Raw genomic sequence first — 14,950 nt, forward strand, 5'->3', positions numbered from 1 at the left:
TCGATGAAACATATTTTCTGAAATTAATAAAATATTAATTTTTAAAACCAATTTTCTATCAGATGCCAAGTTTTACTCCATTTTTATGAGCAGTGTCAAAGAAAAAAGATAAATAGCTTGTAGTAAAAATTCCAAAATGTAAATAAAAATGCAAAAAAATATATGACAGGAAATAATTAAATAAAAATCTGGAGGCGACGTAGGTAAAGTAAATAAAAATAAAACCATGGGGAAGGGAAGAAAATAGATTTTGTTTAGAACAAGGGAAGAGAATGGATGAGAAAAATGAACGCCGGTCCAGTAGAGCCCACGCACACAGAGAAAAAGAAGTTAAGCCCATTTCTGACCAACCGCCCGAGGCAGAGCTGCCATTGCAATCCATCGGAGATCTCTCCGCCGCCGCCGCCGTCCTGCGCCATGCTCCGCCTCCGAGAGTGCGTCGTTTCCTATATCATCTCTCTTTCCTCCACCTCCGCCGTCTCCCCTCTGCTTCGCCTCCTCTCCGCCGCCGCGGCCCCCGTTTCCCCGAACCCCAGTAGCTTCGCCGTCGAGGACTACCTCATCCACACCTGCGGCCTCACCCGGCCCCAAGCCCTCAAGGCCTCCACCAAGATCTCCCACCTCAAGTCCCCCGCCAAACCCAACGCCGTCCTCGCCTTCCTCGCCGGCCTCGGCCTCTCCGGCGCCGACGTCGCCGCAGTACTACCTGCCCCTCTTCGGCTCCTGCCACAACTTCCTCCGGGCGTTCGAGCGCTCATTCTATCTTCTCTCGCCGGATCTGGATTAGGTGGTAACGCCCAATGTCGCGTACCTGCAGGAGTGCGGGCTATCTGCTTGTGATATTGCCAATCTGGAGCACCTCCAGGCGATGGTGACATGTGCCGAAGGTATAGGTGTGCCCCGTGGCTCTGGGATGTTCAGACAAGCGCTACATGCTACCGCATTCCAAAACCCTGAGAAGATTGCCGCCAAAGTGGACCACTTGAAGAACACGTTCAAGTGGTTGCATGCCGAGGCTGGCATTGCGGTGTCTAAAGTACCGATTCTCTTGAGGAGGTCAAAGGACACGCTGCAGCGCACGTCTGAGTTCCTCATCTCTAAAGCAGGATTGGAACCAGCACGCATTGCTCATCGGCCAATACTGCTGACTTACAGCCTGGAGGGCCGGCTCAGGCCCCGGTACTACGTTCTAAAGTTTGTTAAGGCAAATGGGTTGCTAGATCATGATCGGAGCTACTTCTCCGCAGTCGATATGACCGAGAATGTTTTTGTGGAGAAGTTCGTGCGCCCTCACATCGAAGCTGCGCCGCACCTTGCTGAAGACTATGCTGCTGCTTGCCGAGGGGAAGTACCCACCAGATTCATATTTGCTTGAACCAAGATCCTGCCGTTAAAATGTGTAACTGTGTATGGCACAACAAAGTGAGCTGGTTAGTCCCCTTTCTGTGTTGTTTGCCCAGTTAGACGCTTGTCATCCTCTCTAATATGGCAGTTCAGCCTTTAATAATTAGATTATGATTTTGTGTATGTTTATTATGCCTTGTGGTTTCTTTCCCCTTATTCTTAATGATGGATTATCTTTGTTAGTAAGTCCTGTAGGCTGTACCTGGCCTTACTTCTGCTAGTTTTTTTTCTTTCAAATTTGATGAAGTAACCTGCTAAAGCATGATCAACAGATTAGTCTAAACCATTAACATCTGTCGTTAATTGTGAGAACTAAGCCAATGAAGATGGCATGAATCGGTCTTGTCAGAGTCTACTATTCAGTGCTTGCATATGTGATATTGCAGCTGTTCACAAAACTGCATGTATCTTCTGGCAACAAAACTGTCGATGAACTGTAGATTCAAAAAATCAGTTTGGCATAGCTCAAAACCTCAAAATTATCTGCCTTGACTCAAATCAAAGTTGTTCGATATCATGGAATAAGCAACATGCCTCTTGTGAAACCATATTTTAGGTTTGCAATTTGCAAACTGGGTTTTTGTTTTTTGTGCTTTATATCTTTTAAAACGTCATCAGGACTTAGGGCCATAATTGTTAGTAAGGCGCAATCTCGTTCATTTAGTTACATGCTTCAGTTCAAAGTTCAGACTTTGCAGCGCCAGAGCTGTTTTATCAATATTTTCATTTACCACACCCGCATTTGTATGACATGAGTTCTTATGTTTTTAGAACACTCTGACTGGGCTTAAATATTTCTTTTGACAAATCACTTTCTTGTTACATCGGTGATTACTGGAGTTCGAGAGAAACATTCGTTTATTGTTTCCAGATGATCAAGATATGGCAAAGCCCTTCTTGGGATTCAAGGGAAACATGCAACATATGTGGCGCCTTATGTAAACTAAGCTGGGTTACTGAAGTAATTGTTCTTCAGGCATTCCTTTACATTTTCTTAATATGATGTTGAGGTACCCATGCTGGCTCCTCTGTAGTATTTGGTTTTCTTGGAATTCTTTTTCTTTGGCTAACAGATAGTAGACGTGTGTGAGAGTAGCAGACATTAGTTGCCCAGTAGCTTCTCAGCAGTAGTTTAGCTTTGTTTGCGTCTATATGTTCGTTTGCTGCAGCAGCAATCATGCCCCGCAAATTGTTTCTGTGCAATGCTAAATTCTTTTATCGCTCATTTTTGGTAGTACTCAGCTGATTGGTATGACGACCACAATAAAGTTTTTGTTTAGACCTACATTCAGTCAGTCATCCATTGGCAGTTTAGTTCTGTGATGCACCTAGATTGTCTGTCAACATCTCATTTATGTACAGAAGAGACTTGACGGAAACTATCCATGTGCCTCCACATGCTTTGTGTTGCATAATTTGTTTAGCTTCTATAAATGGTCTCGTGAATAAAACACTGCCGCACCAATGTTAGTTTCTGCTCAAGTGCCATAATGCAATCTTCCATCTTTCAAGAACACCAAGCGGATTATAACTACACCCAGCAGACCAACCAAGAACACCAAGAATCATCTCAACACTGGAGCATGCGCTCACCTGCAATTATGCCGTCGACTTAGGTTGAATACACACACTTGTAAAGAAACACTAATATATACAGGTCAGCCAAGGGAGTGTGCCACATTCTCATCAGTTCCCTCAAAATGGAAAAGCAGCACTCGTTCCTCTTCTGTTATCTCTCTCTGCCTGAAAATTGCAACTTAGATGGTCAAACACAAAACAGTAGATATGGAGATGATTGCCAAATGCAATTACAAGGACCAAGGGATTAGTTAAAACTAATAAATTAAGAAAATGACGTGTTGTACTTGATACCTAATTTGCACACACAGAAAGAACTATCTAAAATCATTGAGGGAAATTCAGTCCACCTACCACACAAGAACATATGGTGATTCCGCAAGCTGTCAAAGCCGAAGTAACTTCAGCCATCATTCCTGTGCATCCCAAAAATTAATTGACATGGTTTTACCAATGTTTGCAATGAAAGCTCAATAACATAGATCCATAATAAATTGCGAAAAATAGATACTGCAAGTTAATTGATGCTTCAACTAATTAATGTATCCATTTGAGGAAGCGTCTGTTTCAGGAGCATAAAGAAACAGTTAGGCATGTGCATGAAATGGAGATGAACATAGTTGCAGTGAAACTTGGCATTACTCTCTGAAGGTACATTGTAGACACTAGAAATGCATTTTCAGTTTAGTAAAAAAGTTTGATGGTAAAGGAGTAATTTGTTTGGAAGTAGTACATAGATTTCAAAACACTGCATGGAAGATATTAGAGGACACAATTAAGGTTCAATGTTGGTACTACCAAAATTTATGATTTTTAAATTTTTATTGGTAATCAGAAATCAATTCGGCCATCAAGTGCTAATTAGCCAACAGAATCTGGTAGTTTCATCCGAGATGTCAACATTCCTGAACCCACCTAAGTAATTCAAATTTCTGAACTTAACAATTTCAATGAAATTTGAATCCTGCATGTAATACCTCCCTGGAGATAAAGTTTGGATGAGTTCTAATACTAGATGAGGGGTGAATCTGGCCATTGTATTAAGAGCTTAACGGCTCTGGGTAGTTGACTGCTCATTAGGAGCTCCCAATCTATATACAGGGGTAGTCATCCATTGTACCATGCACTGCTTCTTTCCTTAGTATGCAAAGCTAGTTGCCAAGAGGACATGCTGGCTCTTAAGTATATTACTTGATTTGTTCTGTTAATATGTGCAAAGAGTATTACAAACTTATTACTACCATGTGTTGATAATAGAAGAAAGAAGGCTTTTTGCCCAGCAACTGCTTTGCCTAGGAGAGATGATAAAGTTTTTTGCAAAACAGTTGAGCACTCGAGCATCCATCTGGACTGACTTCACTAGTAAATGGAATGGGCATAGTATGTACTATTTGCTTAGTTAATCAGGTTTGCATCTATTTAGACATAGTGTGGCACCTTTAATGGGGCAAATGTAAATCACTTCTATTTTCTATGGAACAGGGCAACCTTGTGCTAACTGGTCCAGGAAGAGCCATCTCAGCAGATGGACCTGTCGGGTTCCGCATTTATCTCCATGACTACAGCCAAGATATCTCTGTTGAGGAAACCTGGAAGAAGAGTATGCTTTTATACCGGGAGAACCCCACATTGGACAGGTCGCTATTAGATACTGCCAATACTCCTTATGGTCCTGTGGAGGTGATCTATGCCGTCCTGAGCCAGGGAGTTGAATGCGAAGTTGCTGTGAGGCTTACTCATCGCGATGTAAAAGATCCTATCAGCCTTTTTGGGAGAATTGTTGCTCGCAACGAGCTGTTTGATATCGGCTGCGTGCTTTTCTACAACGAAGATGTGAAGGGCATATGTGCATGATCAGGAGAACTGATTCCTTTGGCTAGACATCTGCTTGCGGTGCCATTGTACAAGGCGCTGGTAATTGAATTGGATCTGCACTCTGATTGTGGTGATGAGATTATGAGGGGAACACTAGAGTTTCATCCCTTGCCCGAAGGCGATCAAACGGCGCGTCTGATCAGCAAGAGTGGTACTCAAATCGAAGTGAAAATCTTCATTTCACAGTACTTTAGGTAGTGTGTTTGTTGCTCAGCTGGGTCACTTTAACAACATATGATCAAGACTCTGGATGCCTGTGTGCCCAGTCCCTTGTGCTGTATACTTGTATTACTACACAAGCTTCTTCTACTCTCATATTAACTCCGGGCCAAAGGTAAAATGTTTGCACAGTGACAGTATCCTGTGGTCGAATGTTAATATGATCTGATGAAATTCTAAGTTCATGTTGGTTTTTTAGGAGCTGTTCTAGTGTTTTTTACTACTACCGTTCCAACAAAGCAGTGACCTGACCTTTGTGCAGAATTTTGTTTGTTTGCTGGGCCAGATATTGGGTTCGAATTGTTGTTCTTGGTTAAACCTGGCAGAAATCGTGATGAATATGAATTTCTACATGCCTTTTGGTTGGTAGAAGAACTGACCTCACAAAGGCTCAGCTCAACGTCGTTGCTCAAACTAGAAGCCAGGATGGCAGAGTAGGTGCGAGGGCTACTGGTGGCGAGGCACCGGGCGTGCGCCATGGTCCCATCAGCGATGGCTAAGCCAGAGCCGTTCTTCGCGTCTGCGCTGCAGCTGAGCAGCCAAGCCGACCAATTACCGAAACATGCATTGATTTGAGAGCAGAGTAGACACTAGAGCTTGAAATGTACATTGCGTATCACCGAACATATCATCGCCCATGTCTAAATATACGCAGAGATTGATCACGCATAAGACCGAAGTCAGTAAACAACCACCGAGATGCAGGTGACCTACCAACAGGCCTCCAAGGCACCATAGTTTAGTCAGACTAGTTACTAAATTGAACTGTAAAAATGTCTTATATTATGTTAGTGTACGGAGCTTAGTAGTGTGCCCATCTGGATTTTGGAGTGCTATAAATAGTATCAGCGTTCTCTTATCTCCCACCCATCATAGCAAGAAGTTGCCTCTGGCTGATCGATGCACACAGACAAGAAGCACACGGCATTGACCATGCTGGGCAAGAACACCATGTAGGGTGCCTGAACTCCCATCGCACCCTACTATGCCGAAGCGTGAACTGCCGCACCCTGCTGTGCCCCATGGTGCCAAAAGAGCCCAAAGTGCCACACGCCATAGTGCTAAAGTAGTCTGCAGTCCCGGACCCGTCGTGCCGGAGGTGTCAAAGCCCGAACTGCCGCCACACCCTACTATGCCCGAGCTCCCGAAGCCTAAACTACCGCATCCTGCTGTGCCAATGGAGCCTCAAGTGCCGCACCCTGTCGTGCCGGAGGTACCAAAGGAGCACGTACTGCCGCACTCGGTCATACTGGAGACACCAAGCCTCAAGTGCTACACCCCGTTGTGTCAGAGCCTCAGAGGTGCCAAAGGAGCACGAGCAGCTGCCGCCCCGTGCCATGCCAGAGTTACCGAAGCCTGAAATGCCACACCATTCCATGCCAAAGTAGCCCCATGTGCCTCACCCTGAGGTACCGGAGGTGCCTAAAGAGCCCAAGTTACCACAACCAGCTGTGCCAGAGGGCCTGAAGCTGGAAATGCCGCCGTTCCCCAAAGCTGAGCTGCCCCCGAAGCTTGAGCCATGATCGGACTACCGGCATCCGTGCATTGCACCCGTTATCTAAGTATTGAACTATCTACAATACATGTGGGTGAGTGTTTGAATTTTTTTTTAGGGAGTGAAGTGGGTGATTGTTATAGATGCAATGTGTGTTGTACATGTCGTTCGAGAGATTGCGTGGAAGTTCCTGATTGGAGCGTGTGTCTAGGTGGTGTTGGCGTGTTGCATATATTTGCACATGAATAAATATGTTTCATGTTGGGAGGTTTTATATCGGATTTGTTCGTCACCGAAGAGTTTCTAAGTTTTCGCTACATTAATTATGCTCTTCGGACAATTAAGTTGTTCGTGTTTTGTATTGGTAGAGACGTCCTGAGAGCCCAAGTTTGGTAGGAAGCATAAGATAACGAAGTCTCTAACCAATTTCCTATGGCTTGCTCATCTCGACAGATGCTGGACAACGGAGCGTCTTGCTAACCGAGGTCTACTGCACCTGCCAGATGCGTGCTATGCGACCAAGATATCAAAACCATCCACCACCTGCTAGTTGGTTGTGTGTTCTCCTGGCAAGTTTGGCGCCAGGTTATGTCATGGTGCCGTTTCACCTCCATGCCATAGGATGGGACTTCGATCACCTCTCTATGAATGGTGGGCTGCAGCGACGGCGTCCTTCCATCCCAGCCTGCGTAAGGGCTTCACTTCCATTGTCCCTCTCTGCGCCTGGATGACATGGAAGCATCGAAAAACATGCATCTTCGACGGCAAGGTCCTCTCTCCCTGACCTCGTGCCATCTATCCAGGACGAAGCGCGGGCATGCTCTAATGCCGGTGTCAAAGGGCTACAAATATTCGATGTAAACTGAACTCTAGTCTTGGGGCTGAGCATCACCCCTCATGCTCCTAGGGTCCGCCTCCATGCCCTCCTGTATACGTGGTTTGGCAACCACTAAACTTGTATTTTTCCTTCTATCAATGCAATGATACGCTCTGCGCGTATTCGTGGAAAAATAATAACACCGGTTTATTACTTTTTATAATATTTTTAAAATACTTTTGACTAATCTACACATATGACCTACTAAAAGTACTTAAAATAATACCGGCAGTCCAATCTGTAAAAGTTTTCTATAGATACGTCCCAAATATTGCCTTCATATTTTACTGTGGGTGCTTTCTAAAATAAGTTATGCATGTTTGTCCATGATAGAACAGTATTTCAGAAGTTAATACAAAAACTCGAAGAGGGCGTCTATCTTGACACAAAATCAATTGGTTATTATTTCCGCAAAAAAATAAATAAATCAATTGGTTATTTGTTTTCTTTCTTTTCTTAGTCAAGATGAATGTGAATGGTGGAGATATTTTTCATGCTCCAGATGATATTATTCAAGATGAGTGGAAAGCAAGTTTTAATTGTAAAATTATGATGGAAGCGTATGCAATCCTGCAGGGACGCGTGCGTGTTATATAGCTCAACAAGATACAAGGATCGGCAGGTAGTTGGTAGTCTTGACCCATACTCCAAGCTATACATGAGATAAGATCATATCTACTCTAACTACCTGCCTAGATTACACAATACGCACGCAATACAACCGTGACATACATGTCACGTTACACAGCTACAAACCTATCTATTAACATCCTCCCTCAATCTCAACATATCAAGGTTTAGATTGTTTCTGAAGGCTTGGAGCTGTCGAACCTGCAGTGGTTTAGTGAAACCATCAGCTACTTGATCTCCAGTCAGTGGCGGCGCCAGGAATTGCTGGCTGGGTATTCACCCAATTTTTTTTACTCTAAATGCAATATATGACCAAATAGTACGAGAATTTCAATATCTGAACCAAATAGTGTGGTTATTGCAATATATGAACAAAATAGTACGCCATAATGACAATAGAATTTTTTGGATGTGTCAAACCATAATAACTAGTAAGCGTGCACGTGTAACACACGTTTTGTTAAAATTTAAAATTGAATAAGTAGATCACATCTTGACTAATAGAATTAGTTTGCATGCATGTGAGTTGGTACACCATATCCAGTCAAAATAATAATAAATCATATATGTTTGTACATGACATTCAGGTCACCATTACAGATAACCACAACTTATTAAAGAGACCCATCTAGATCTAATAAGAATTCCATGGGCTCTGCTCAAGCACCGCATCGAAGTTGACTATCTTGCCTGGTTCTCCTTCTATCTTGTTTGGTCGCCCCGCCCTCTCCCTTCTTTTCTAGCAACGCATCCTTCTCCAACACTGCCAAGTGGAAATCCATCTCACACAATCGACAAATATATAATATGAAAAATATTGTAAATCTACTATTACACTGAGATGGTGAGGTCAATTCAACATTTAGAAAAGATAAATCTAGTGAACTATATTTAGGTCTATGTTGCTGGAGTTGCAAGATCTTTTTTCGTTAGCATGGACATGAAACTGTTGTTGTTAAATAAAATTGCCCCTCAAAATGATACTTATTCTCTCTCACCATAACTGGTTTGAACAAGTAATTTTGATTACTAATATTAGTTACTCAAAATATAATTTTTGTGCAACATTGCAAATTAAGTGGATTTTTAGAAATTAAAAACAAAAACAACAAATTATCCAAACTTAGAAATACATGCAAAGGAGATTAAAAGTTGGTCAGTAAACATCACCCATACATTAGTTCAAGTGTCCAAGCAAGAAGTAAATACAAGAATAGAAGCATACATCGGTCCAATACCTTGTACACAAGAAAGAATATACAAATTTACAAATCTCCTTGTTAAGGCATACTTAGGTTTTGCCCAAAAAACTAAAAGGCATACATGGGTTTAACCAGGGTGCTTAAATGTAGTAAATCTTCAATTGTTAGTCTTCAAAACATCCTCCAAAAGTTCACAAGCTTTTCTGTAGTATTTTTCTTGCAACTTCAGGAGTACCTCGTGGTATATATATGGGAAAGTGCAGATTCCTAACATCATTTAAAAGGTCATTTCAGTAATAGAATATATTTTGATAACCATATTAAGAGCTTGTAAAACTAAAAAATCATCATAGTCCCTTCTTAGTACCAAATATATGACAACCATAATATCATTTTAATCAAAAAATCTAACACCATCGGTGGAGAACTTTATGAGGAATACAAATCAACAGTGAAGGAGCATGACCAATCTCTGACATGTGCACAAGCAAAATCGTAGATGATGCCAGAACGCTTATAACCAGAAGATATAGATAGCTCGCTGTAGTTTCCATTGAAAAATTTATCATACATCTTGCACCTATTGAGCAGGATTGCAAAATTTATAATCAACCTACTCCAAGCACAATACGAAGAAAGAATCTTAATAATCAAGATACTATTCTCCCTTCTTAGTAGTAGCATTTAAAAATTACTCCAATCCCCCAACAGCGAAATTAGGAGCACAAGTATAGTCTTGTTTTTTTGTTACTCTTTTGTATTTGTGAGTTTTTACCCAAATCTACCATGAGGATTCTGCCTATGAACTTTGACTGATGTTCATCATTTTTGTCATTATTAATTTTGTTGTCGCAAGTGCAGGTTCCTCTAATTGAACAGGTGGGAAAAATTGGTGTTTCAGTTAACCCAGATTGCAATGAGCAACCAATGCTTAGGTCCCATTAGCAGCTTCCTACACCCAACCAACGGTTTGATGTGAAGGTAAAGAAAAATCTGATCAAAGTAGTGTTAAGGTAAAGAAGAACCTCAAGTTAGTGCGTGGGCCTCGCATGCGTCAGAGATGGTCCGGCGAGCTGCTGCACCAGCCCGCGCTCGCGTCCGTGCAGCATGTCCATCAGAGGAGGAGCGGCGGCGGAGGCCCTCGCTCCCGTTGGTGTGGCGGCGGCGCCCCTCGCTCCCATCGGTATAGCGGCTGGCATCCATGTAGAAAGCTCGCCCCCGCAACGTCCCGCTGCTCCCATTCACCGTCACCTCCCCATCTCCTCCAGCCTCCACATCGTCCCTGTTCCGCACGGAATCAACGCCCCCTCGTCCTCCTCCTGCTCCTGCTCCTTTCGCCTCACGGCACGCGCAGCCTCCGCCGGTCCTGACCACCGGCGCCTCCGCGCGGGCGAGGGCGCAACCACCGGGCGGTCGCTGGGAGCAATCAATCCGATTGAGGTCGGGTGGCGGGCGGGCGGGCGAGCCACCGCCCCCGAATGATTAGGGTTTGGTGGAGGCCCTACATTGGGGCTCCATTCGAAGAGGGCGAGGGAAGGGGGAGGGGGAGGGAGCAGGAAGGAGGAGACGACGCGGGTGGGGGAGGTGTGAGTGGTGGATTTAGTCGTGAAGGTTACCGCGGGGATGGGAATGGATGTGTGCGGGTGCGGCGTGCGGTGGTTCCTGTTTTGATTACCGCTTCCACGATTGCGGTTGCTAAACAGGTGTTTTAATCAAACACATTTTAGTGAGCGGTCTGGACCATATAGAGATCAATAGACGCGTAAGATGCTGTTTTGGATCTCCGCACTTCGTGCTTTTATAGTGGTAGTAGATAGATAATTTCTCCCATCAACATCATCACAACTTAGCACAGTTCAATTTCTTTTCTCCGGAAGAAGGTCAATCTTATTTCTTCTGACCTGTCTGCTCTATGGATCTTGGAGCTCCAAGCAGATGGACACATCCCAGTTCAGAGCATGTTTGTAAGCAAAAATTATACCTAACGATATAATTTCCGCAAACCTAATGCTCAGGCATAAAGACTAAAAAGTTAATGGCTTAGCAGTTGATGGTGAAAGTACATTACAAGTTGGAGTTTCTAGTTCCAACAAATCCGGGTATTGGTTTCTGTCAGCCAACAGTCTACTATCATATCAACCAAGGTTTGTGCTTCACTTATGGAGGTAGCCAGTAGAATTTATTGGTGCATACAAGTGTGTTCCAAGCTATAACATTTTAATTTAGGTTCTGTTTTCATCCATCACTACACATTTTAATTTCTGTTTGTGGAAAGAAATACCTTGATGACGATGCTCGGCGCAGAAGAAGTCACCATCATCTAGGTTGACATTGACATACTGTTCATCCAAATCCTCAGGGGCTGCACAGACATATATCTTAGTCAAGAACTCAAGATGAGTGCGAGCAATTCAGACAGAAGCTGTGAGACAGGAAAGTCCATCCATGTGGTAAGTCATAGTAACCATGACTTAGAAGCCCTTACTATGTATTTAATCGTTTCAACTTCCAGAATACACATATGACAATGATTACCCTTCACCGGAACCTGGCAATATCAGTATCTATATCTATGAAAAGCATGGGTGCTCCACCTCCATATCCATGATGTTCTCTAGTAGAGTTACTGCTTCATACCTGCAAGAAGCAACACTTTTAGATAAAAATGATACTGATTTCTTATTCTGGCATATCATTCTCCATCAAACCATTTTGTACCCATTCTATGTTAGTTTTACAGATGTAAAGTGAAAAGGTGTTCTGGTATGAAAGATCTAACAAAGAGAGTCAATGTGTTGAATATAATTTGATGATAATGGTACAGCAGCAAGAGGTTAAATGCCGCATTTGGAGTGCTAACCAAGTCTAAAAGGCAAGTGAGTCTGCCCGCTCAACATGACAGAGTGTTAAGAAATGTTAATAGATTTGGAAGGTGTTAAAATCCCCTCTGAACATACCGTTATTTCTCATGTACCATACAACCCAGAGATCTGCAATAATTATATCACTCAGTCTCAAGAGATTGACTGGTACTTCAGCAATCAAATGCAATTAGCTCCAAGTCTAGTAGGCTCTAGAAGTAAAACATATTTCTGCATAAACTTCATGAACTTGAATTGCAGTACTCTGTTTCTTCTTGTCGGTGCCAATTCGCCAAGATGTGGATATTTTTTTTATGAAAATCTAATCATCTACAAATTCAGTAATAGATATAAAAGGTAAAATTAGCATACTATGTTTCTAAAAAAAAGGCAAAATTAGCAAGATATAATGAAGTAATAGAGGAAAAGGTAGTGATAGGAAGTAGCATATTTGTCTAGAATTCAGTGGAATGTGGAGCACTGGGATACATACATGTTCAGAGGAAAGGGTACTTTCAAAAAGCATATTTTTGGTATGCTTTCTAGCTAGTCCATATATTTAAATAATCGCATTTGTACTTTGCTCTCGCCATAGACCGCAACAATGAGAAAGTTGAAATCCTCCCAATATTGAGCATCAAGCCATCAACCATCAACCAAGTTAAGTGCATGCTTAATTAATCCCCGCAATTAGCCCCTAAAAATATGTACCGTTTCGTCCTCACGAACATTCCCTCTGCGCAACCATCACGCCATTGCTCCTCTGCCCCATGTTGCGTCCGATGCCTCCGCTCCTCTGCCACATGCTCCTAGAAACCATCAAAACAATGAGAACTTGACATAACATGGTTGAAACATATATAGTTGAGATTTCATTGATGAGGTACATTTTTTGTGCGAATGCAAAGGAGATCTAACATATTTATGGGAATGTTCGATCTTTTTTGCAACTCCAACTGAAGAAAAAAATTGAACCAAATACATTTACAGGGATGTTCAATCTTTTTAGCCAATCCAACTAAAGCATGTCATATCCAAATAGGAAGCACCCTAAAAAATATACTTCTATAACTTGAGCTAAAAGGTCTACTGTCATGAGTGTACCAAGAAGAGCATTTATTTTGCAAGTAGAGGGCTGCAGGGTGCCTTGTATCCATTCAACAAAAGAACAGCAGACGATTTGTCTCAATAGGAAATATTTATTACCAAAAGATCTTTTAGTGGAGGGGTAAATATTCTTATATACAGTGGGACACTCTGGAGCACTACTGTCTATTAGCAAGTGTTGTTCTCTTTGATCTTTTATATGCTAAAAGTTAGATAATTGCAGTTTTGCAGAAAGCACTGCTCATCGTATATTCAGATTCTGCTTGTGTGTGATGACCCAGTTACCTACAGGGCTGGTGTGGATTACTAACAGGGTGACATGGTTAACTCCACAATCATGTTTTACTTTACTAATTCCATTTGACCAATACACAATTAGCACTCACAGAAATATATAGTGTTTCACCCAATAGAACGATTTTTTTAGGACTAAAGAGTAGAAGGTGGCTAAGGCATGTATTTTATAAAGTTAACATACATCAGAACTATTGAAAATCTTCAGAATTCACAGACATTGTTCTTAACTTCATTATGCAGAACTATTGTAGATGCCATTGTTTTGTCAAATAGATTAACCTTTCTCAGCTATATCTAAATAATTTCATTGTGTCATCTACAAATTGCCATTACACAAAGCTGCACATATTTAGACAACCATGTACTACATTTTGTAGATGAAGAAAGAAAAGAAGCTAGCTCATGGAAAAGGATTTCGTTGAGCACCTCAGTGCACGGCTTCGTGGGCCTAATGGAGCAAAGATGAATTGAGTACTGAATCATTTAGTCAAATGATTATTAGCGCTGCTAAATGAGTTCTCAGTGTACAACTGTGCATCCTTCAATACAAAAGAGGCAGCAGTATGGAGGTTATGTGTCCGAAAAAGGAGAGTGTGCACAAAGAGGCAGCAGTATGGCGAGCGCCGCAACCCGGTACGCTAAAATTTAACACTGACGGCGCATTTGTTCCAGGCCAATATCATGCAGCTTGGGGTGTGGTGGTTCGGGATCATGCTCGGGATGTGGTGGCCTGCAAAGCTGGCCGGATGGCTCATGTCACTGATGCATTCACGATTGAGATTCAGGCCATGAGGCAAGCGGTTGACTTAGCTGCTCAGCTATCAGATGATTAGAATCGTCATTAGGAATAGTTGAGATTCAGTGTACCAAGAAACAACTATGTAAAATAAACTTACTTGGTTGTACGCTCACATTTGGCCGCCGGGAAGCAGAAGAGGAACGGCGACCTGCGGCTCGAAGGGCGCGGCGGGCGGCTCCGTCGGCGGCTCCCGCGGCGACCTGCGGCGAAGGGCGGCGTCCCGCGGCTAAGAGCGCGACGGCTCCCGCGGCGACCTACGGCGAAGGGTGGCTCCATCGGTCGGTGGCTCCCGCGGCTGCCCTTCCGTGCTGTGACTTCCGTTGGGAGGAGGAGGAGGAGGCGATAGGTCGTGCGGGCGTGAGGAGGAGTGGGCGATAGGTCATGCGTTGTTGGCATCTCTTTTTTAACCGCGGTGCAGCGTTAGTGGCTTATTAATGCGTGGTTGGTGGTGTTAAACACTGAAGGATTAAAGACCATTAGATCTTATTGATGGATGGACATGATTGTTTGGATCTGGCCTTCTCTTTTTTTTATAGGGGTAGTAGATGGCATGGTGGGTAATTAAAGCGTAAAACGCGTTTAGTATGTTGGAGGGATGTAGACCAT

General features: G+C 43.0%; 2 protein-coding genes, 1 long non-coding RNA gene and 1 pseudogene across 4 annotated transcripts; 3 read left to right on the top strand and 1 right to left on the bottom strand.

Annotated features, from left to right (window-relative positions):
- Positions 1 to 285: 285 nt before the first annotated feature.
- LOC125519226 lies at positions 286 to 840 on the top strand. Its single transcript, XM_048684097.1, has one exon. The coding sequence runs from the start codon at positions 286 to 288 to the stop codon at positions 838 to 840; it is 555 nt and encodes a 184-aa protein (XP_048540054.1).
- Positions 841 to 1,296: 456 nt separating this feature from the next.
- Positions 1,297 to 5,266, top strand: LOC125525141 (60 kDa jasmonate-induced protein-like). The gene is made up of 2 exons (XM_048690160.1): positions 1,297 to 1,430; positions 4,465 to 5,266. The coding sequence occupies exons 1-2, from the start codon at positions 1,410 to 1,412 to the stop codon at positions 4,834 to 4,836; spliced, it is 393 nt and encodes a 130-aa protein (XP_048546117.1). The 5' UTR covers positions 1,297 to 1,409; the 3' UTR covers positions 4,837 to 5,266.
- Positions 5,267 to 5,568: 302 nt separating this feature from the next.
- LOC125519227 lies at positions 5,569 to 6,599 on the top strand (annotated as a pseudogene).
- Positions 6,600 to 9,230: 2,631 nt separating this feature from the next.
- LOC125521082 lies at positions 9,231 to 14,718 on the bottom strand. Of its 2 annotated transcripts, none has more exons than XR_007289003.1 (5): positions 14,442 to 14,718; positions 12,853 to 12,950; positions 11,766 to 11,917; positions 11,562 to 11,642; positions 9,231 to 9,547 (listed from the first exon to the last, which is right to left on the bottom strand). It is a non-coding gene; the product is annotated as an uncharacterized LOC125521082 (long non-coding RNA). The 2 variants fall into 2 exon arrangements; XR_007289004.1 differs by having other exon boundaries at positions 14,458 to 14,476.
- Positions 14,719 to 14,950: the final 232 nt, after the last annotated feature.

The sequence above is a fragment of the Triticum urartu genome, chromosome 7 (genome assembly GCF_003073215.2).
Source record: "Triticum urartu cultivar G1812 chromosome 7, Tu2.1, whole genome shotgun sequence".
Classification (NCBI taxonomy): Eukaryota; Viridiplantae; Streptophyta; class Magnoliopsida; order Poales; family Poaceae; genus Triticum; species Triticum urartu.